General features: G+C 39.0%; 1 protein-coding gene across 3 annotated transcripts in view; it reads left to right on the top strand.

Annotated features, from left to right (window-relative positions):
• Positions 1–24,878, top strand: part of LAMA4 (laminin subunit alpha 4) — a 115,786-nt gene that overhangs the window by 84,932 nt on the left and 5,976 nt on the right. For all 3 annotated transcript variants that reach the window (XM_072855705.1, XM_072855706.1, XM_072855707.1), the window contains 17 exons: positions 452–625; positions 1,687–1,829; positions 2,168–2,330; positions 4,545–4,678; positions 5,676–5,847; positions 7,954–8,085; positions 9,173–9,315; positions 12,744–12,879; positions 14,000–14,137; positions 15,665–15,798; positions 17,108–17,272; positions 18,529–18,682; positions 19,417–19,610; positions 21,068–21,257; positions 22,130–22,285; positions 23,121–23,280; positions 24,302–24,432. In XM_072855705.1, coding sequence (XP_072711806.1) covers positions 452–625; positions 1,687–1,829; positions 2,168–2,330; positions 4,545–4,678; positions 5,676–5,847; positions 7,954–8,085; positions 9,173–9,315; positions 12,744–12,879; positions 14,000–14,137; positions 15,665–15,798; positions 17,108–17,272; positions 18,529–18,682; positions 19,417–19,610; positions 21,068–21,257; positions 22,130–22,285; positions 23,121–23,280; positions 24,302–24,432 — 2,619 coding nt within the window. The remainder of the gene's footprint in view (positions 1–451; positions 626–1,686; positions 1,830–2,167; positions 2,331–4,544; positions 4,679–5,675; positions 5,848–7,953; positions 8,086–9,172; positions 9,316–12,743; positions 12,880–13,999; positions 14,138–15,664; positions 15,799–17,107; positions 17,273–18,528; positions 18,683–19,416; positions 19,611–21,067; positions 21,258–22,129; positions 22,286–23,120; positions 23,281–24,301; positions 24,433–24,878) is intronic.

The raw sequence follows: 24,878 nt of genomic DNA, 5'->3' as shown, positions 1-24,878 counted from the left end.
TTAGCATCTTATATATATTACTGTAACTTCAGTAACAGAACAGGATTACTCGTGAACAGAAAATTGGTCATACTACTCAAAAAGAAATAAATTATGGGTATAAGTTTTATAGCTATGTAAGAATTTCATTATGTGCCATACATAATGATGTAGCCCTGATTCAACTAAGCACACATCTATGTCCCACTGAAATCTAATTTACTTTATGAATATGCTTAAGCACAGTTAATTAGGAGCTTTAATTAATTTTAAAATTAATTCCCTTCATCTTCTTTACAGTGTCTTCCAGAAGTGATTGTTATAAACATAAAATTTTGCATGGCACATACATAGGTGCCAACTCCACTCTTGTAGTAAGTGAGGCTGCTGGCTAAGTATTCTTGCACATTTACCTTAAGTAATGTCCCCAGGTGGCAATAATGTGTCTCACTTAGCACACTTACAACTGCAGGTCCAAGTTTCTATGATGTTTGGAGGCCAATCAGCTGTTGAAGTCAATCCAAAGATCAACGTGGAGGAATTGAAATCTTTCACTTCCATGAGTTTGTATATAAAGCTTCAGAAAGACAACCCACAACTGGCAGCATCTCCAGACAGATTTATTTTGTACCTTGGAAACAAAAATGTAAGAGAATAACCCAGTTATATGTTATATATATAAAAAAAACATAATTGAAATAGGTTTGAAGTTTATTTGCCCTTGGTTTTTCCTCTCACTATTTCTCCATGTTTCAAAATAAGAGGTGTCTACTATATGACTGTCATCAATTTTGTGACAAGCAAAGAGCAAGGGTTCCCGAGACCTCTGTCCTTGAAACTTCTCACCCCAAACAATGAAGGATTCTCTCTAAGCAAATTAGACTGCCTATGCAGCATGCTGCTGATTGTCCCTGCTGTGAGCCATACTTGCCATCCCCACTGTCAGTACTGAGCTGCTCTGAAGCAGCTAATGTCACCCACCTGGCTTTTGTGGGCCACATTTCAATCAGGTTTATGCTGCTGACAGTGTCAATTCCAAATCTCCGAGGTCAGAAGCCCACAAGATAAGCAGGTTTCTTTGCCTGTGGCTTGTGCTGCTGTTGCGCACTCTGTACATCACTACTTTGAAACACCTAGAAAAGGCATATACTCTCACCACCTGTAAGTGTTGTGAAATAATTGTTCCTTAAATTGTGGTTCCTAAAAGAAAACAAATCAATCCTCACAAGCCAGGTATAATCCTGGCAAGCTGTTAGCTGGGAAGAGTAAAGAGACAGGCTTTTATTTTTAAGCTTTTCTAAAAAGAATATCTACTGAATATAAATCAAGCGAAACCCCTCTTGGCAGAATATTTAATTGCAGCATAACACCTAGGCTTTAGACAAATGTTTCTTCGTATTTCCTACATATGACACTGCACGCTAAACACTGATGAACAGCTTCCCATTAAACATTACCAATTTACAGCCAGAAGACATCTCATGACCTTGTATTTACCTCAGTCAAAATGGATATGAGGTAAAATATCAGAGATTTTTTCTGTGCAGTTCTATCTCATGAAGGAATGTAATTAGAGAATGAAGCATTTGTTTATTAGTTATATTTAAAAGTGTCATTTAGTCTATCAGAGCCCATCCTTTACTAATTTCCTGCATTAAATTCGTTTCAATGTTGTAGCTCTGACATCCTTCTCCATTGGTGTTTTAGGCAAAAAATTACATTGGTCTTGCAATTAAAAATGACAACCTTGTGTACATTTATAATTTGGGGGGCCAAGACGTGGAGATACCTCTGGATGCCAAGCCAGTCAGCACCTGGCCTTCTTACTTCAGCATCATCAAAATTGAGAGGTAAAGTGACAATGTACATTTCCCCAAAATCAAACAGTTAATAGAAAAAAAAAATCAAACAGAAAAGGCTGGGTCAGAACTGCTCCTCAGAAGTCTTTAGTGCCTGGTTCTACTCCTGGTGAAATAAATCAAAATTCTCTTTGCTTTTAGACAGCCAGCACCCAAGGGGCCACAGAGGGGAAGAGAAAGTGTCTGTAGTTTCCCCTTTCTTTCTCCCCAGGGTACCAGTCTTCTAGTGAGGAAATAAAAACCCTTCCTGGAGTTGGAGGCTTTCTTGTTATTTTTTAAGTCTAGCCAACACAAAACTCTCTTCTCTTACAATTCTCTACAATCTACAGGATTGGAAGACATGGCAAAATGTTTTTAACTGTGCCTAGTCTTAGCAGCACTGCTGAAGAGAAGTTCATCAAAAAGGGAGAGGTTCTTGGTCCTGGCTCTCTCCTGAATTTGGAACCAGAAAATACTGTTTTCTACGTTGGCGGAGTGCCTCCAGACTTCAAGGTTGGTCAGAGAAATACTCTATATTCAGACTTAAATAATGCAAACCTATCTTGCTGGGCTTCCCTTTAAACACATGAATGGTTATAAATAAAATGTCCTTATTTAATCATTTATCAGCCTAGGATTCCATACCCTAGCCATGGCAAAAACTACTGCTTTCTCTAGCATATCATCTCATACAGTAAGACAATCAGATTCCTGTTAGCTGTCATTAAAGTTTTCTGAAATGTAATAACAAGAAAAAAGCTTGCTGGCTGTTAAGTAGTACATATAAATTAAGGCCTATTATCCCAGCTTAACAAAGTTTGCAAGCTACCAGGTTTTTTCAATGCTAATGAGTTCAATGCTTACAATTTCTCTTTTACAACTGTCACAAAAATGAAAAGTAATGTATTGTTAATATTAGGACAGTGTGGCAAACTAGTAATACAGTGATTTGTTTGAATTTAAATGATCATTGGTTCAAATCCAGCCTTAAAACAGCATGAAGACTCGCCTGTGCAAAACATGTCCAAGGACCTGCATGAGACAGGTACTTCAGTCTAGTTCCTAGTGAACAGCACCCATCTCATCACAGTCAGCATGAATTAGCACCTCACTTACCTGCTTCTGTGAACATACCAGGTCCTCTTTTTGGATTTAGAAAATGTTACATGTAAATTGTTATGTGTAAATAATGTTACGTGTAAATTGTTACGTGTAAATTGTTACGTGTAAATTGTTATGTTACGTGAAATGTTATGTGTAAATCTTGGCTATGAAAATTACATGGCTAAATGAAAACATACTTAGAAAGACTTCAAAGAATGCTAAATTCTTCAAGCTAACTGTAGTAGGTGCTAAAAACATCCAACTACTGTTCCACAAGCAGCCCTCCTAACAATATAAAAACAAAGATTAACTCAATACATTTACGTATTCCTGAGCTTTTGCATTGCTGTGACTGCCAGATATATGCCATGGTTTGAATTTTAGATTACTGAGCCCTGGGTGCAAATTGCCTGGGAATAGGAATGAGGACTGAATAACAGTCGCACACAAAAAAAGTAATTCAGCAAATGAACCCTTCAGGTCTGTTCCAGAGCAGGGCAGAGGAAAAGGAAAAGAGAAATGTGAATGAAAATGGGAAGGGGAATGGGAAGAAAAGGATTCATGGAATTATTTGATAAGCATATGAGTCTCTTCTCCCTTAGGAATGGACACCTCACATTTTCATTTATTAACATACAGTCTTATTTGCTTAAAGCTTTTGCCTTTGCTTCCCTATTATTTATTTTGTAAATATGAAATGTACCACTTACCTATTAGAAGTCTCATACTTAACATAATTTAACAGAATAGTAGAAGAAACAAAGAAAAAAAAGGAAACATAATTTACAAAGTGTATCTGTGCTGCAGATAGGAATCTCATTTTCTCTTACAGCTACACATATTCTGCATTTCTGTGTTACCATTATTATTATATCGTAAGTAAAATGGAAATAATGAGAAGCCGAAGAAAAGTTACTGGCAGTGATCAGACTATGAAGTACAAGAGGTGTTATTAATATCACACCTGTTCCACAAGGCAAAGTATTTTAATACTGAAAGAATGATTCACTAGCTCTGTCAGCTTTATTCTTTTGTATTTTTCCCCTCACCAGTGCGGCTATTTAAATTCCATTTTCAGTGATCTTTGTTAAAAGGAGGAGTTTCTATATCCTGCTAAACGTTTAAAACAATACCTACTGAAGATTAGCCACTGGTACAGACTTTGAATCCAGGTCTCCTGGGTTTAAAGTGCTCCCTCATTTCTCTCTCTTTCATTACAGTATGAAGTTGTTTTTCTGGCAGCGAAGGATGTCTATACATTAGACATGGAATATCTATTGAGAGATTCAAATACATTGAGCAAGATCTGTGATTAGCAAATCCTAACCCTTTTCCCCTTTTCCAAGTGTGCTCCCTTCAAAACTACAAAAGAAGTTTGTTTGCAGTTGCCTTACCTGGTCGGTTGTTCTCACTGTGAGAACATTATGCGCTCCATTTTAACTTACAGCACAATGGCCATCTCATGATAAGGACAGCAAAGACTATTCCAAGGTAGCATCACTCCATTTTTTTCAAAATATGAAGAGCACAGAGACAAAACTGACCCCAGGCACAAATGCTTTCGTGATACCCAAATAAAGAGTGTGACCTTTCTCCTTTTACTTTTCCTTGCCCTCCGCACAGCTCCCTCCTAGCTTAAACCTACCTGGCTTCATCGGCTGCCTGGAACTGGCTACCCTGAACGATGACGTCATCAGCCTATACAACTTCAAGCACGTCTATAACATCGACACCACCACATCGCCACCTTGTGCCAGGTAGGGGACAGTCCCACCGTCACTCTGCTACTCTGGTTTGTAGAAAGCGCCAGTCCTGGTGGTTCATTCCTGTTTCAGAATATAAATGTGAAGGTGATACTGAGTTATCCAGAGGGAACTTGGCCACTTTTTAACTCCTAGTTGCATCAGCTAGTTAAACTTACATATTTTCTGTGTCCATTAACTCTCTCACAACCTTGCTCATGCCTTCAAAAGGGAAACTTGAGCACACTCCCACCCCCAGCTAACAAAGTCGGTACAGAAGTTATCCTTCTGCTATACATTCTTAAACCCACAACAGAAATTCCTCAGATAAGCCATTCACAAACTGGGAAATGCAGTCCTTAAAGTGGAAGTGATCATCAACCGCAGCGTTCGTTTAGCACAGACATAGCAGGCATTTTGTTCATACAAGAGGCAGCAACAGCAAAATCTCTCTCTATACAAAGGAGAGAAATGTGCAGCTTTCACTGGGAAGAAATGCAGGAGGTGTTGGGACAGAGAAAATGATTGCTTCCCACGCCACTCCCCCAGGGAGCACAAGCTGCTGCTCTCCAGGACAGTGCATGTGGGCCACTCCTGAGCTCCCCAGCAGAGCCCATGCTTGGCTAAAGGCCTTGGAGAATTCAAATGGGTTTCTGTACAAACTGGGCAAGCTCTTAATAGAAATGTATGTGTATCCTTATAATAGGGAGGTGTTGTGGGCATGCTGCCTTACAAGGATGAGCAAAGAATTTTTCTGTCCTCTACATACAACACAGGATAAAAGCACGATCTAATGATGAAGGAATTACATACACCTTCAAAGCTACACATTATTTTTCAGAAAAAATTCCCAGAAAGAATTTTAAAGAAAAAGTCATCAGTCGCACTGCTGCCAGGAAGAAGCAGCAGTTCAGAACAATTATTTCAAGAAAGTAGTTTAATTATAAAGGCCTTTAAATTTCCCTAAAATGGGGATATGCCAAATATTGCTTCCCTGCTTGTTTTTTCATAGAAATAAGTTGGCTTTCACTCAGAGCCGGGCTGTGAGCTATTTCTTCGACGGCTCTGGCTATGCCTTGGCAAGAAACATTGAGAGAAGGGGAAGATTCAGCCAGGTGACTCGGTTTGACATAGAAGTTCGAACACCGACAGACAACGGATTGATCTTGCTGATGATTAATGGGGTGAGTACCAAATCCTGCTGGTACCCCTTGTCCATGAGCACAAGTTCTCCAGTACTTACAATATAATGCAAAATCCAAAATGCTTATGTCCTTACATTTACCTTCTGGAAAGAGAAATACTTTGTGTTCGTCTGGTGCATGTATAGATTAGGAGAGAACTGGAACGTGCTCTGCAAAGGCCCCAGGAAGCCAAGGACCTGAGCTGGACTCTGCTCTCATCCAGAGACAGTCAGGACTTCAGACCGGTCATACCCCTGTGATGACACTTTGAGAGAGACTCCAGTTAAGCCCAGTAGTTGCACCTTTATTTAAATGTGAATGCACAATCAAAGTGATCAGAAATTTCTGTGAAGTAATTCCCACAAAGCAGCCACTTTGTGGCAGCTGCCACTTTATAACTGTGTCTCAGGGTGTACTAGAGTTAAATATTTATTTAAGTTACTGAAAATGGAAAGTAGCCCGAATAAAAAGGCTTGATCCAAATATCACCAGCTTTTCAGATGTTTGAGGGTGATGCAAACTCTGTAAGGGTTTGAAGAAAGTAGACTCCACATGCAAATATCCTCTGAAGACAAACTTGGATTTTTTTGTCTTTGGGCATCTCCAAATCAAGTTCTCAAGTCCTGTGTGGATTACAACTTGGTAAAGCCACAGAAAATATTTTACTATGTAGATGCAGTCCACAGACATACACTTGGGTAGACACCTACATGTACCACCACACTGAGCATTTAGAAGAGAAAAACATCCACTCTTACTAGAAGAAATACTCTCTTGTGTTTGCCTTTAGGGTAACTTCCAGAGGAGAGTCATGGGGAGCAATTTGCTCTGCAGCATAGCATGCCACCACTAACCTTCGCTCTTAGGAGGTTTTGGACTAAGCAACTGCTGTTAAAAGTTTAACAGCCTCTATTGCAGAACAGTCATTTTTCTTCCAAGCAGAAGTGCCCAGAGGTTTGTCAGAGATGTATGCACTTTGTATGTTACAGTGGAAACTGCAATCAAGTTGGATGTTACCTGTGGAAGACCATGCCTGCTCAAAGGCAATTTTAGAAAGACTGTGTAAGCCAGCCCATTATTCAGTTCTGCAAAGAGAGCTCATAAATATTCTGAATGTAATCCCTGTTTCATTTTCAAATTTAACCTGTTCAAGACAAACCCAAGCTGCAGTTTCATTTAAAAGCACTAGATTAAAACCTACTTTCACTACTTTAAGTAATGACTTAGGAGGGTGGACTCATTTGTGTCAGACAGCAGTTCTTGGCCTGCAGCAGTTTTTTGAGAATTACTGTTCCCATGTTTCCATTAGGCATGGGAACAACAGCATGAACACTAGGAGAGAAGACGAACATTAGCATTAAAAGCATTAACCCAGATGCACAGTTGCTGTAAACTGTCCTTTCTGCTTCTTTATGTTCAGATTTGGAACAAGACTAATTCTATGGTACAGATCTTCATTACAAGCACTCCCTAAAGATTTTCTAAAGTAGAGCTCCTGTTGATAAAGTTTAGGTCACCCAAGCCACAGAACAGAAGCCAAACCATGAAGCAGGAATAGTCAGGAAATCCAGAAACCAAGTACATAGTAAATACACTCTAGCTGTTGCTCAGCCTTCAGCAAATACATCAGTGCTGATCAGGGCTGTGAAAAAATATAATCCTGAGCTATTACAGGCATCATGACAGAAGCTGCTAATGCAGGTACAGCCATTCTAGCACAACATTGCTTTTACCAGTATAACATCTTTCATTTGGGGCATGTGGTATTACTTCGACAGTAAATAGATGTGTTTGCATTAGGAATACTTTGCTGGTAAAGAATATTGATATTACTGTGCTACCAAATACTATTCCTACAGGGAAACAGTTCACCAAGTCTTCAAATAAGTGCTGTTTATCAAACAATTATGTGTGCATGTGTATATATACACATATACTATATATATAAAAATAATCCAGAAACTGTATTATAGTTTTGCAAATAAAAAGACCTTTTCCCAGCATGCTTCTCACAATGTCAGACACTCTCGTAACACTGTTTATTTTTTTTTTTAAATTGCTGCCACAATCATAGTGCTTTTCTGACTGCTGTTTTGTTTTATACAGAGTATGTTCTTCAGTCTAGAGATGCACAATGGTTTCTTGTACCTCCGCTATGACTTTGGCTTCAGCACCGGCCCTGTGCTGCTAGAGGACTCCATGAAGAAGGCTCAGATTAACGATGCTAAATTTCATGAGGTAGAGATGCGGTTACAATCACAGCCATTTGGCCAATTATCCCAGCAGCTCCAAAGAAGCAATAATTTGCTCCAACACCCATGAAAGGAGCAAAAGGATGAGGGGCCAGGTGGTGATGCAGTAGAGCAGGCAGAAGAGTAGAGTGCATGCCTGCCTTGCATGTGAAAGAGCACATGCAAGTCCCACCACTACTGAGTGCTGGAAAGGGAAGGCTTTCCCTGCCTCCTGGTAAATCAGTGCTTGTGGACAGATTCTGCATATTACTAGCCAAGGACAGGACAGTTCATGTGGGATAAAAAGTGTTATTAATTCAAAATGAAATTATATCCAGGACAACTATGTCCTTCAAATATACAACTCTCCTCAACTAAAAACATGTAGTTACGTTAACTCGACCTCCTTAGTTGTTATGCATTGTATTACAAGAAATACTGCATTTCCCATTTCATTTGAAGGGAGAATTAACGTGGTAGCAGTCTTTTATATATGCATAGTATTTTAGGGACTTTGGCAGATCTAAAATATCTACTTGTATTTGGTTTAAGACAATTCACTTTAAGCCAGGGTAACTGTGACAGCGACAGTAGCAAATCCCCCTTAGTGGCTTGCTTCTCCTGCTATTTACTTAACGTAAATTCAAAGTCTGATTCCTGATCCAAAATTACAGCTACAGTTCTGTTCAACCTGTTTAAGCAGAGCACAATTAAGCCTTTCATGCTTTGACAATTAAATAAGTTTTTTAAGAAGTATGCCCTAACTTCTTGGATAAATCAATAAAGCACTCTGAAGTTAATGGAGCTTATCTGTGTGCCACAGTGTAGAATCTGACATGGGGTACTTTCATGTGGATTTATTCATAACTGAAATATCCTGGGTTTTCAGTCATCAGAGAAATTGTGACATCAAAATAAGCTCCCTACTAGTAATTGTTGTCAGCTTCTCCCGATTTGCAAACAACTTTTTTGATAAATGGGAGGAACTTTTCAAACAAAAAGATATAAAGATGCAATTGCTTTTGCAAAATCACCATGACAACTCACAAAAGATGACATTTTGGGCACTTTTAAGCACATGTTTTTCTTTTCAGATTTCTATTATATATCACAATTCTAAGAAGATGATCTTGGTAGTAGACAGGCGACATATAAAAAGTGTGGACAATGAAAGAACAGCAATGCCATTCACAGATATCTACATTGGAGGAGCACCTGCTGAGATCTTGCACTCCAGGTTGGTTTACAACGGGGATTCAATCATTATCCTCAAGTAATCACCATATTTAAGTTATGTTGTATGACCTGTACTGAAGGGCTTACAATAAAACATTTTCCCCAGCCTCAACACCTTATGTAAAAACAACGCCTCAGATACTCTTCTAAGTGTCTCTCAGGGCTCTGAAGTACCAAGGATTAGGCTTGATCCAGCACAAGTAAATTCTGCTGAAACTGGTCTAGTTTTAGTAAGGGTAACAGAAACTGTTGTTGTCTTAAAACAAAAAGGCATTTTGAAAGAACACATTAATATATAGAATCGCTATTCCTCCTTGCTCTGCAAAAAGTGATCTTTGTAAAATAGCAATACACTAGCTGAAGGATCAAAACCCTCTACCAACTGCATTTTCAAATCTAAAGATGGTACTTTTCCTACTATGCACTTCACTTCTGATCCATCTCAGTTTCTCTCTAGACCCAAGTCAGCTGGCTCTGTGTGGGCGTGGGAAGAAAAGAAAAAGTCTCATTTTCCCATCATACCATTTGACAGAAGCCAAGTTTAATCTCAGTAGACTGTATAACTCTCATTTCCTGCAGTGGGAATCTGCCGGACCAGGGTCACGCTCTGGGAGAGCAGGCTGGCTGCTTGAAGAAGGGTATGCTCTTCTGACAGGCAATATTCATTCCCGGGGTCAGACAGCAAGGCCAGCATTTTCAGAAGGGCGCCAGCTGCTGTTTTAAGTGTCACAACTGCTAACAGAAATACCACCTCTCTTTAAAATACCCTCTATGGAAAAAAAAGAGGGGGGTGGGGGGAAGATAGCAAATGCTGCCACAATAGTTTCTAGGAATTAGTGGTAAATCTCCTGAAACCTTATTTTGTTGTCAGGAGAGCCTGTTAAATTGATAAATAATGTCTGAGCTATAAAACACTTACAGATTAAGCTTTTAAGATCGGGACAAATTTCAGGTAAAGGAAAATGATGCATTTCAATCCCATGTAATTATTCGAACATGCAAACAAAATGGTGGGCAAGGGAGAAACAGAGTATATAATTTATCTGGCCTTTCAAATAGTTCTTTACAAAGGTCTGTCATAAGGGGCTATTAAGCAAACTAGTGAGGTGGAAGGGGGAAAGACTGCAGTAGGTTAGAAAGCAGCTGGGAAAGAGAAAATAGGACATAGAGTAACTCTTCAATTTTCACAGTATAAAAAGACTACAGCACATGCCCAAAGGATCTCTCTTAGGGCTGGTATTAAATACATTAATGATCTAGAAACAAAGCACGAAAGGATGGTGGAAATTACTTTGGTTAATCAAGCCTAGAGAACACTGAAAAAGCCCAGAAGGACCTAGAAATCTGGGAAGCTGAGCAACTCAATGGCAGACAAAACTTGTTCACGAATGTAGGATACAAGATAAATCTCATGAATTATGCCTGCAGTTTTCTGAGTGAATTGTGGTTATGCTGCAGAACACCTAGAAGGTACTGTCAAAGCAGGAAAAACAGCATCTCAATGAACAAGTCATATCAGAAAAAAATCCATAGGCATTGTAAAAATATGACCAATTATAATATTGAAAAATGTATATTGAAACTATTTAAACAGAGCTACACCTTTGCCTTGGATACTGTACCCAGCTTTTGTTCTCATGACAAGAGTAGACAGCAAAAAGTATGGTCCAAATGTGGTGACATTTTTCCATTTTCATCAGGAGCATAAGTTTTTATTACCATTACATCTACTGATGATCTACTACTATCTAGCTACTACTACTAATATCTACTACTGATATTTATGGTTCCTTTTTCTAGGATGATTTACATTTGACTGACATTGGGGGGCAGCAGTAGGGGGGAAAACGAGCTGTAGTCTTAGAGAAATAGTTTAATATTCTTTCAAAGCAGTACATTTTCATTCACTTCAACAGCACTTTCCTCTGTCAATTGCCTTTTTTCCCACATAAATGTATCTGGAAGTACCATTATATGTTATTTTTCTCCCAACTCAGTCACTGCATAAAGCAGAAAGCTAAGGGGAGGCAGGAGCACTAGGTGCTGGGAACTGTCAAGAAACAAACTCAGAAGCCTTTCTTTAGGTCAAAACCTATCTTCTATAGCTCCTAGAAAATGTTGTTAAGTTAATGGCATTTAACAGAAAGGTATATTTATGGCATCTAGCCAGTCACATGGTCAGTCAGAATAGAGATTAAACTGGTTGACTGATATCCCACACTAATCCAAATCCCAGTGAGGATGGCAGGAGCCTTCCTGTTGATTTTGCCTTCCTGCTGATTTTGCTGAGAAGCAGATTAAGCCCCTACAGTGCTCCTCCTCTCACCTTATTTCAGACATGTACATCTGCGATACTTCACCTGATGATCCATTTTTGCCAATGTAGAAAATTAAGCGTTTTCAGAGCCTGATTTTATTTGTCATGTTTCCAATGTCTACCTTACAATGAGATAACCCACAGACAACTAGCACAGAAGCAGATGTCAACACTGTCAGTATCATCTCATGTGAGGTGAGAAGGTCTCTACTAAGGTCCATCCTGTAGAAATCACAAAGACCATTTACAGGTAGCCAGGTCAAAACTCCAGATTTCACATTCACTCCTTCAGTGTATTATTTGTTCTCTAGCTATCTCCTGGACTGGTACCCAATAGATCCCATGTCATTTCCTTGCCCTGTCACAGACCCTCTGTGATTTTAGGCAAATTTCTTCTTCTTCATGCAGCGTGAGTATTGTGAGGATAAATTCAATTATATTTGCCCTTGCCGTAATGCTGTGATAGCTTGGTGAGAGGTGTAGTTGAAAAACTTAGAGCAGTGAGTAGGAGCAGTTGGGATACACTGCTGTGCTACCCGCCTCAAATCTGACATAAAAAGGATCCTGGAAGCCCACCTGCTGCTCTCATTTACAACTATGTAAACCCACTCATCAGCAATCAGAATTTACTCTTACTTCCCTGACCTCTGTTACTATTATTTGTTAAGAAACAGAGTTTTAGTTGCTTCCCAAGATAAGAACGGAGCTTGCTAGTTAAAGCAAGACAGGAGAACTAAAACAGGACTTCTCTAAAATGATAAAAAATTGAGATAGAAATCCATTGATTTTCACTGTAAGTGGGTAGAAATCCATTTAAAAATAAGACTTTCCATTTCAGCAGCTATTTTTATCTTTTTAAAATTACTATATATGGATCTCCCCTCTGAACTCTTGTATATTTCCCCCATAACATTTATTACATCTGATGCATCTTGACTTTTCAAAACACACAACGTGGTTGAGCTGTTTTACGTAAAGATGCAGGAATTGGGCACTAGTGAGGCAAATGATTCAGGCTCTTTCAAATTTTTTAGAACACCTTGGCAATAAAAGTCTGTTCAGAAAGGCAAGGGCTATCTAACTGCAGCTTGTTTGATATTGTTTTCCAACAGCATTAGTTCACATCTGGCAGGAAGTATTGGCTTTAAAGGCTGCATGAAGGGTTTTCAGTTCCAAAAGAAGGATTTCAACTTGTTAGAAGAACCAGGAACCCTGGGAATCAGCTATGGGTGCCCAGAGGATTCACTGGTAAGCATAACATCATTTGTGAGATAACAAAATTTTGGCAATGGATACAGCTGTGAGCTTGAGTTTTACTCCAAGCAATGGAAAGAAAGTCTTGAACCAAGGAAACTCATTGACGGACAGGGGTGGTGTGTGTGTGTGTAAGTCTGCTGACATACTACCCAATTTTCACGCTGAATTACAGGACAAGGTGTTTTACTTGATATTCTTATCATATGTGAGATTGCAGTGTGAAAGCTGGATCTGAAATAAATTGTGTGCTGTATTCTGAAAGGAAATATTGCAGCATAGTTCATTTTTTCTTAAAGAAACGAGAATTGTCCTCACATGCTTCCTAATACAGATGTATGAAATGAAAAAGACAGCAAGATATTCACCCTTCAAATGAGTTCTCCCCTTAAGTCAGGCCAGCTCTTCCTCTGTGATACACAAACCAACCGCACCAGCATTAACACTGAGAAAATGCCATTTTGTTTCTAATCCCTTCCATTCTTCATCGTTTGTTCATTATAATGCAAGGCTGGTAAATCTAAAGAGTGTTTGTGGTCTTTATACTACAGCCATGTCTATCCAAAGCCATGCTGCAAACCTGTGAAGATGAAGGAGGCCACCGCTTGTAGAACTCATCACACAATCTCACCCTCTGTCAACAAGGAAGCTAGCTGCAATTTGTCCTACCTCAGACCCAGTTTTCCTTCTCAGCCTCAGAGGGTTATAGACCGCCGTGGCCAGCCTCCCACACCAGCACTCAGTACAGCACGCAAACTAATATATCACATGCTGGGATGGTGACTCAGTGCCACACAGCTCTGACAGGAGCTTGAGCCCCCTCTGCTTCCAGTCTTCATGCTCACTAACATCAGCAGACTTAGGACGAGGCCAAGAATCCCAGGAAACTGAGAACATTTGGCTTATACTGTCTAAAATGGCTACAGTTTCTTAAGATTTTCACAGCATGTGAGGGATAGCCTATATAAATTAGATTAAGACATGCAGGAAAAATTGAAGTTTTTATAGAAGAACTGAACTGGCTACATCTTAAAAAAAAGAAATAACCTCATTCTTTTTATGATTTGAATGTTTTCTGCAATGTACTTGTAATTTTGTTTTATTTAATACACAGATGTCCCGCAAAGCATATTTCAATGGAGAGAGCTTCATTGCATCAAGCCAAAAAGTTTCCCTCTTTACTGAATTTGAAGGAGGCTTTAATTTCCGGACATTGCAGCCCAACGGGCTGCTGTTCTACTATTCCGAAGGAGTGAGTATATATTTCTTTACAGTTTGCTTTATTTTATCCTTGGATTGTTTCCCAGGAGAATACTAGGGGAATAATACAATTTCTCACTTCATCTTTTCATAATAGAGAAAGCAGTCCGCAATATAGAAGCATTCATTGATGACCTCATTTTCACAGTTTGATCTACAGATGAAAACCAGCAATGTTTAGACATTATTTTGATGCTGAGGAGAGGATTTGATCATATGCCTACAATTAACATGCATCCATTTGTGCTCAATAAAGTCCTTAGGGCAGAAATGCACAGAGGATCTTGCTGTGCTCAGCAGCACTGCAATCCCTATTTGGACCTGTAGGTGCTATGAAAGTACAAATAATATTAAGGGCCTGACATTTTCCACCCAGAGACAATTCCCTAGAAGCAAAGACGAAATTTGTTTTAATTAGTAGGATGGTATTTTGAGCATTGTTGAGTTGACAGAAATCAGTCAGAAAGCTGCCTATATTCCCAGATGGTACTTAGATCTCCATGTGTGACTCGGAAAAGCTGCACTTGAGAATAGCTCCTTACAGCTATGGGAAGCCAGGCTGCTCTAAATGCCCCCTCAGAGGTGTGACATGGGCAGAAATACGGATTTGCACTCCCAAAATGTTGTGTGAGCCAGAGTGAGTCCAAGATCCTGAAGGCTCAGACTGACATCTGCAGCAAGCATGAGCTCAGATGACAGAACATTTGCAACCATCCGCAAATATCTGTTCTGCCATACTTGCAGAAGATCATCAGCAGTGCAGCAGGGAAGGCTGTATGACAACAATAACCGCTCCTGAACTTTTACATTTTACAGCCTGGAGTATTGCCTTAAATTGAAATCAGTAACCATGTCAGTTACCATCGTGTGCATAAATGAGGCCTTACACACACCACTTCTGGTTTTAACTCAAAAGCTCTAATCCTATGAGGTGCCAAGTGCCCTACTTAACAAATGCAGGTTCAGCTATTTAGTACTTGATAGAATGAGACAGGATGACTCCTACCAGTGCACAGTGGCACTGCTTGCTCTAATGGAACAGACAATATTCCTGCTATGTGCCACGGTGATCCCGTACGTCTGACCCAGGCAGCACATCGTATCTCTGAGATAATTTTGAGTGATAGAACGGATCTAATCAGAGGGAATTAGGAAAAGAAAAAAATGTATTGGTCCGCAGGAATCTTGCAGTAACAGCTACTCTATACAGTATGAGGGGTACCAGAAACATAAATGAAATGTAAACATCATACATCTGTGCTAGATGAAAGGAGCTCATATGACAGATAAATGAGATATAATTAGCAGCAGAATTCCAAGAATTCAGGCTTAAAAAATAGCAAGAATATAAATTCTAATGAGATCATCTCCTGTTTTGCTTCTCAGTATACCTTTCTGCAAATAAAGCACAAATGGGGAAAACAGCAGGAAGGAAAATAAATACAACAGGAAAATGCACAGAACTGTTAATTTTTCTGTGTAACACTTGCTTATGAAGATGTTTTTGTCTGTATTTCAGTCAGATGTATTATCCATCTCTATGGACAGAGGTGCTGTGGTTTTAAATGCAAGTGGAACCAAAATTCAATCATCAGACAGAAATTACGACGATGGAAAAACCCACTTCATCATTACTTCTGTCACCCCAGAAAGGTAAAGCTGTCCAGCATCTTTTATTCCCTACTTTTAGAATATAAATATTTCTTGTAAAGCACGTTATCATTTAATATTCACTTTCAAAGTGATGCTTAAGTGGGTTTTTTTAAGTGATATTTTAAACTGATCAATTCAGTTAAAAAAATACAAAGCCAAAATGTGATTGAAAACTAGCCAGCTTGGCCTGAGCACGAGATGCTGAGAATTTTTAGTAAAACTAAAATAACAGTTTTTCTAAAAGCTTAGTCCTTATTTGTCCTCAGGTATGAAAGCAGTTTAATATAATTTAAGACTAGCATGAGATTCATTTTTCAGCAGGATTGATTGTTGCGATTTGTTAAAGCAATCCCAAATTGACCCCAATGTAATTGAAGCATCTTCACAAAAAGCATTAATTTGGGATATATACAGTGTTCAAAATATTTTTAGCACTGACAGACACAAATGTAAGACTAAATACAGCAGTAGGGAATAAGTCTCTATATGTGCGTCCTAAAAAACTTGAAAGCATTGTTTTATTGGTATGTTTTACTGTTGTTTTCTATGTTTAAAATTTTATTAGAAGGTCAAATAATCAAAGCATCTTTCTTGAAGAACCTTGCCTATGCAGATACAACCAGGTCATTCTCAGTTTTCTAACAGAAATGGAGGTTTGTACCTATGACTTCTGACATCCAAGAAACACAGTTTGAAAAGCTGAAGGTGTGAAAAGGTGCCTTGCAATAGCATTGGGGACTGTCATGTTTCCCTGAGTGTGCTGAATTCTGACCTTGCCAAACAAAATCAATGGCTGATGCTTTAGTTATACTCAGTTTCTTATTAAAGCAACAGAATCCTTCCTGACTTCTGCAGCACTTAATGTGTTGCAATATGAGATTAGGTAAAAAACATTGTGTAAGCTCAAACATCAATGTACTGTGATGAAAGAGACGGAAAAAGGGATAGGGGCATAAAGAAGAAGGCATGAGCTTAGATCTTATTTTACCCAAATGGTGGCCCCATCCATTTATTAGCAATCCCCTAGTTATCTGTCTTCACTGAGTGGACTGTATTTTTTTGGACTTCACAATTAACCCCAGGATATTATGAAATCCATGGGCCTCTGGACTCAACTTCACCTGCGGGTTAATTGCACTGCTACTTGTTGCACAGCTGAAAGTGAGGGGGTCTTCTCATGACTTTCAGCACTACCATTCAGTGATGTACACGCAGCATGGAGCATCTTGAGTGCATGTAATATGCTGTCTAACCACTGGCACTGACGTTTCCATAACTAGCCTACAAAATGGATGCTTTGCCTTCGCAGGTATGAGCTGACTGTTGATGACAAGAAACAAAGCAAGAAGAACCCAGCAAAGGACAGAGCAGGAGAAAGCCTGGACAGCATTAAGAAGTTTTATTTTGGCGGCTCTCCCCTGAGAACGCAGCAAGCCAACTTCACTGGCTGCATAAGCAATGCTTACTTCACTAGGTGCGTAGCATCCTCCCAAACACATTACCAGGCAGTCACTGCCTGACAGCTCAGATAGTAGCTCAAGAGAACTGATTTATTGTCGAAATAAAAATCCCTCTCTCATTTTGTGAGGCTAGACAGCATGTGTGAATAAGTTTCTTACCTTATTTGCCATGCAATCTGTTGGCACAGACCTGCTAGGTTAAGACATTGTTAAAGTAGGAATAACTTGATGTAAATCAGCTTTCAGTACTGCACCTGCTAATGCTGCTGGTGCAATGTATAATATGCATCGCTGTAATTTACATTTATATTATGTAGCTTTCAGCTCTGCCTTTGAAACAAAATTATATCAAGGCATCTCACAGAAGCTGGGGAAGTTAGGAGTTTGGTCATGTGAAAATGGTCAGAACTTGTTGATCTTAATCGCTTTATGAAATGTTCTTATATAGAAGATTTTAAAGTGAATTCGATGCTGCAGATTGAGACTCTCTGTTTATGCAAGCATGGATACAACAGGCAGAGTAGTATAGGCTGCTCGCGTTACCCAAACGTTGACTGATAAATCTGTACTTTTATCCGTGATCCAAACCATCCAAACATCATTTAAACTTGTCCTGGTTTCAGCTGGGACAGAGTTAATTTTCTTCCTAGTAGCTGGTATAGTGCTGTGTTTTGGATTTTAGTATGAGAATAATATTGATAACACACTGATGTTTTGGCTGTTGCTAAGTGGTGTTTACACTGGTCAAGGACTTTTCAGCTTCCCACGCTCTGCCAGGTGCACAAGAAGCTGGGAGGGGGCACAGCCAGGACAGCTGACCCCAACTGCCCAAAGGGCTATTCCACACCATAGGGCGTCATGCTCAGTACATAAACTGGGGGGAGTTGGCCAGGGGGCAGCAATCGCTGCTCGGGGCCGGGCTGGGCATCGGTCGGCGGGTGGTGAGTGGTTATATCACTGGGTTTTTTTCCCTTGGGTTTTGTTCCTTTCTCTCTCCCTTGTTGTTGTCCTTCTCACTACAATTATTTTTTTTGTTACAATTATTAAACTGTTCTTAACTCAACCCATGAGTTTTCTTACTTTTGCTCTTCCGATTCTCTCCCCCATCCCACTGGGGGCGGGGAGGGTGAGCGAGTGGCTGTGTGGTACTTAATTGCCAACTGGGACTAAACCACAACAAAACTATAAATGTAAAATAATGTGATTTTTATGAAGACAACTCCAACACTTGGAAAAAAACTCTTCTTGTCATCCCCTCTTTGAAACACAGGTTGGATCGAGAGGTTGAAGTGGAAGATTTCCAGCAGTACTCCGAGAAAGTTCAGACTTCTTTGTACGGATGCCCTGTTGAATCTCCTCCAGTTGCTCTTCTCCATAAGAAAGGAAAAAACTCATCAAAAGCCAAAGGAAACCGTAATAAAAAGGTTTGCTACAAACTGCCGCAGTACCACCCTAGGGGTTTCCAAAGTTGATACATACTGTGTCATGACTGGAAATTCTCCAAATCATGGATCCAAAATGTACCACATGAAGAATATTTCAAATACATGAAGGAAAGGATCACATTCCTTTACATATTCCATCACTGCAAATGACTGCCCTGACCCAATCTATCTATCTGGCCTACATTCGCATCATTCTCTCTTACTAGAACTGTAAAACAAAATTTATGACATCTTCAAAAAAGTACTGCAGAAACAAGCCTTCTTGATTTCTTCTATATCCTAAAGGCAATAAGCTTGCTTCTGTTCTCAGCTACTTCTGTGTGGCTCTTTCTACTGGTACAATTAGCATACATTAATATAAATGTGGAAAAAAAACCCTCTTCCAACATGCAGAACTTTTAGTCCAAGCATGTCCTCTTATGCCTATAGTATAGCTGATATCATCAAAAGCAGAGAGGAAAAGATTCAATTACGAAAACTGCAAAAGAATTGAATTGTAATTACATTAGCTACACAAGTATTCTGTTTGTCCCTTCTTCTGCCCTAAATCAGCATCTATAGTAGATCTGTTCATGGAAAATTTGACTTGCAGCCATTCCTGGTATTTTTGTAAGGAAAAAATATATTACTAGCTTATATATAAATGATACTGTTATTTTTATTATGTCCAATCTCAGTTAAAATTTCTGGTTAATGGTTCTCTTTCTATGAAGGTGGGAAGAGATAAAGACAAGATTTCACAGCCTTCAACTGGCCTCAAAAATTTGTATCAAGAAGTGAATATGCAAAGAGACCCTCAGTGCCACTTGCCCATGAATCCCAAGGCAACCGAACATGCATATCAGTTTGGAGGAACAGCAAACAGCCGGCAAGAATTTGATCACATACCAAAGGATTTCAGTGAAAGGTAAAGGGACCTTAGAAATAAAAATTAAATACATTGGGGAGGAGACAGATATATTAAAAGGTGTTTTGGTTGAGTAAGAGCAATAAATAGAATGTGTTTCCAGTTACATCCCTTCTGTGGAGTTTTCATCTACATTGTATATTAACAAAATGTGTCTCCTTGCCTATTTGTAGGCTGTTAGTTCTATACAAGCAATGCACCATAGGCCTCTTTATGCAAGAAGCAATGACATTAGAGCAGAGCTGGAAAAGAACACAATAGTTCACCAAGAAATGAAGCTGTTATGTGTTGAGTGGACCTTGGCAGCTGTTTAATGGTTAGGAATCTACACAGTGCAGGAGGACATAAAGCTATGAAAACCATGTCCAATTTGAGCCATAATGGAAATACAATTAATAATGAGTCCAGATATTGTGGACATTTAATTCTTAGGCTCCCACAGAATATGCCATATGGTATGTTATGACCAACAAAGGATTTTGGTTTAATACTTTCCATGAAAGACTATAAATTCAACAACACAGTGCTTCCTGGAAGCATACCAGACCACTAACTCAGAAAAGAAGAGTGCTATTTCCTGGCTTAAATTAAAAAAAGCATTATGTTCATTTTAATTCAATAGTGTTTTACTTAGGGCAGTCCTGATGGTGCCCATATGAAGAAGAAAAATTGAAACTCTAATATGTTTCTTCGTCCCTACAAGACATATTTGTTTTACAACTGTTATTACAGCCTCATCATTGTAATGTGCATTTTAAAAAAACAATGACTTGTGATGTTTTAAAACAACCGATATTGGCAAGGGCCTTAAGTATGTGTGTGGAATGTACACACACATGCAATGGGGAACGTATAGATGCTTCAGGCAATACAAAGAATGGAAGCTAGGCTAGTCACCTGACATAAGAAGCAGGACTAATCAGTTCTGGCACTGTCCTACACCAGTACAGCTTTGCCATTTTTCAGACTCAAAGTAATAATAACAATCATTCAAGAAATCTTCACTGTCAACAGTGTCAAACCAAGTCGGTATAACTTGCCATGTTGTTCACAAGGAACTACAAAGAAGGAGAAGCTTAGCAGTGAGTCTGGAAAAGCATTAAAGATTTGTGAACAGTCAGGCCTCCATGCCATCACAGTTAAAAAGTCCCCCAACATTGCTGTTCAATAGAAATGGAAATGTAGTGTATATACTGTCAGTTATTCATGGTCTGTATTGATTTTATTCACTCCAGAGATTTTAATTTTTGAAAACAAGTTCCTTGCAAGGCAGCTTCTTCTCCAACTTTGAGTTCTACTCCAAAAACCAGTAAGGAATGTTTCTCAGAAACACCACTTCCATAAAGGAGATGCATATTCCTTTGGATGAGAGGAAAATCTCAGTCTTCCTCTGCCTGCAGTTTGATTTAAGTCAATTATACCTGCTCTAATTTTAATGTTATGTTTTTATGTGCCAGAGCTCAGTTCTCTATCAGTCTGAAAACTCATTCATCTCACGGAATGATTTTCTACGTCTCGGATCAAAAAGAGACCAACTTCATGGCCCTTTTCGTTGCTCATGGCCGACTCATTTTTATGTTTAATGCTGGTCATCAGAAGATAAGAATTAAGAGCCAAGAGAAATACAATGATGGCCTTTGGCACAATGTAAGTAAAAGAAAGCAATCATTATGATGGCACATGCTATCAAGGCTGCAGTAAAGACACTGCTGATGTGACAGCTCAGGGAGTTTTCATTCATGTATTCATAACCACACCTATATGTTGAGAAACTTCTGCCAATATTTTTAAATCCTCAATGCAGCATTTTATCAAGTCATTAACTAGGGACAGGGAAGTGAATCAGCTATAAAAATTTGGCAATTTCCAACACTAACAGCTGAACAGAAGTGACAGAAACAAGCACAACAGTGAGACAATTAAGAGTTAAGTTAGCTAGGAAAGGAAGGACTGGGATAATTCTGTTCAGCAAATTTCTTTGAAGTGCCTAACCAAGGAGCACAGCAGTCTTAGGGTCCCTCTGTAGTCTATGAAAATAACGAGATGATTTTAGGGGTCAAGGTGAATTTTGCTCTGTAGGTACCTCTCTCTCCTCACTTACTACGGAGGAAGTTTCCAATTACTAAGCTCCTAACTTGGGCACTTAAGTGTTCAAAGCAGGCTGGATGAATCCAGACCATAAAACTGGCATAGACCGTGAAAATGCTAACAGTGATAGCACTGTAAGCAATGAATCATATATGCGAATATAAGATGGGCAGATCTCAGTAGACCTTGTGACACCTTGATTACTTCTGCCTTGTACATCAAAATGTAAGACAGCAGTTTTACTATCTAGCCTTCACATCAATGTGAAAAAAGAGGGTTGTCCAGCAAAGAATATTGGCAGTTAATAAAACAGGCTTGTAGAGTATCACTCACAAGCTTTTCTTCTCAAACTTCTTATCTTCTTCCACTGCACAAGAGTGTTCCCTCAACAGATGAAAGTAATCTTCCAAATTTTTTTCCTCCCTTTCTAGGTGATATTTATTAGAGGCAAAAATATTGGTCGCTTGATAATTGATGGTCTCCGAGTACTGGAAGAACCTTTTGGCAGTAATGCTAATACCTGGCAAGTCACTGAACCACTCTATATTGGGGGTGTAGCTCCAGGAAAAGCTGTAAAAAATATCCAGGTAAAGCAGACACCCATTACATCATTCCATACCTCTATGTACAGCTAAGGCAAAAGCTGACTGCAGGGATGAGTTCAGGCAAAAGCATATTATGTTCTCAATCCTCAGCATGCTGAGGAGCACACAGCTCAGTTCAAGTGGACAGCAAAGCTCCCACAGGGCTGCGCTGGTGGTAGCTGGGCTAGACTTCCATATGCTTGCAGCAGCAACTGGAAAGCCAGTGGTCTCTGAGAAACAGAGAAATCCTAGTGACATCCAAGCTTAGATGAGACAGGTAAAGTTAGGTGAGATCAGTTCCACCCTAAGGTCTGAGATACAAATGAGTTTTGGAGAGATTTTAGTGTTGCCTTAGTATTTCTGTTTTAAAACAGTACCTAGAAGTTAGGATTCTGCTCTACATCTTGGATACTGAAGTATATGGAAAGGAGTGTTAAATCAAAAATGAACATAACCAAGTCTCCTTCAAGGTAATCTTTACTGTTATGTGCCTAACAGGATAGATACACTACTCAGAAAAAGTAGACCCCTGTCTTGCTTGAGGGTATGAGGTATGTATAAAACTGCCTTGCTCTAGTTGTGCTTTGTTTCCAACAGTTCAGTAAGGATTGTTTGAGAAACAACACAAGCTGGAGTTACCTTCAAGTCATCAGAGAGACATGAGAGGCTACAAAAAGCATCTGACCAGCTTCTCTTCTCTGGAAACTTTTTTAATTCAAAACTGACGCACCAGATGATCACAGCCTTACAGCTCATAAACAAGTACAAATAGGGACAGAAGAGTTCATTTCCTTCCACAAGCAGTTTATCTACTAATCATGCTTTTTTCCCCCCTCAGATTAACTCTGTCTACAGTTTTAGTGGTTGTCTCAGCAATTTACAACTCAACGGAAGATCAATTACTTCAGCTTCACAGACATTTAGTGTAACACCTTGCTTTGAAGGCCCATCAGAAGCAGGAACATACTTTTCATCAGAAGGAGGATATGTCGTCCTTGGTAATACACTACTAAACAAATGTATCCCATAATAAGACTGTAGTATTCACTGTGCTTCAGAATGACATATTTCACTAAAGGGTGTGGTAATTTCTGAGGCTGTGAGCTGTAAGGATTACTAGATACAGATCATTATTGTGGTAAGCAGCCGATGTTGACAGGTCACAATGTCACCATGAAACTTAACATTACACAAATATGTCTGTATGTATTTCAAATAATTAGAATAATTTCACAAGGGAACAGATTATAATATGGTAAAAATTATTGCAGATATATAGAAGTCAGTGTGGCTAAGACCAAGTATACCAGCAAACGGTCATCCCTTAGTTTTTAATTAATAAAACAACATGTAATTCAAAAATCCTAAGGAAAGGCTTTCTGCATATCTTGATAATGAACAGCATGACAGAACACCTCTTTTCTGTCATTTAGGCCTGCTGTGTTCCAGGAAGTGTTTTATGAGGGGGTTTTGGTCACATAGGCTCTGATCTGAACAGGAAAGGAAACTGCAAAACCCTATTCATTGGCAAGGCCAAGAAGAATTAGACAGTGTTTCTAATTTGCTCCCTGGCCTGCCACCAGATTGAAAAAGGGGGTTTCTTGAACTGAATCATCAAAGCTCAAGTGAACTCCCACTCACTGTATGAAGACTGCTGAATGTCTAGAAAATTGCACAATAAGAAACTGCCAAAAAATACAGATAATTTATTTTCTGCTGTCCATTTCATTGCTAAGAAATATTTTTAAAGAAAATAATTTTTTTTAAATTATGAGAAAAATAACAAAACCTTTATTAGTTCTCCAAGCAAACATAATCAAAACAAAAGTTGAAATGGGTCATTGACGGCACACCACGCCATCTCTTCAAGTATGTGTACTGGCACATGTCTGAATACTTTTAAAGACAGGACAAATAAGTTCCACCCTGGGGCTTTGAATTTCTATTTTGACTTTGAATAGATGTCCAATTTAATCACTAACTCAGTACAAAAAGAATGTTATTCTTTTTCCCTCACAGATGAATCCTTCAGTTTAGGCCTGAAATTTGAAGTTGTTTTTGAAATACGTCCCCGAAGCAGCTCAGGAATTCTACTGCATGGTCACAGCGTGAATGGAGAGTACTTGAATATGCACATGAGAAATGGACAGGTATAATGAAGGTCACATTTCCTCCACTGCTTTGACTGGTTCCTCTCCTACCTACTTGGGCTCTGCTATATGCAGCTTTTGTCTTACAAATTTGCCATTACTTGATTCTTATTTCTCTCCTAAATATATTAACTGCTTAGATTAGGCAACCCAGATATTTCTTTTAAAATACAAAAAATAACACCTAAAAAAAAATCAGATCACTTTACTGATACCAACTATAAATATTTAATGAGCAGTTGAAAAGAAGAAAGAGCACTAACTCTTTGGTGCTGCTCTTTCATCCACACATTAAAAATGTGTAACAGTTACCAGTAAGGTAACTGTTGATGAATTTTTATTTCTTGTCTGTTAAAAGAGAAGTCTGAGTTGCGCTCAGACTCTTCTTGCTTTAACATATATGTGTGTGATGGGGAGAGTGAGGGAAAGGGAAACTTCCGATTGTC

The sequence above is a fragment of the Ciconia boyciana genome, chromosome 3, assembly GCF_034638445.1.
Source record: "Ciconia boyciana chromosome 3, ASM3463844v1, whole genome shotgun sequence".
Classification (NCBI taxonomy): domain Eukaryota; kingdom Metazoa; phylum Chordata; class Aves; order Ciconiiformes; family Ciconiidae; genus Ciconia; species Ciconia boyciana.
Note: the sequence above shows the minus strand (reverse complement) of the source record. Positions and strands in the feature narration are given on the sequence as shown.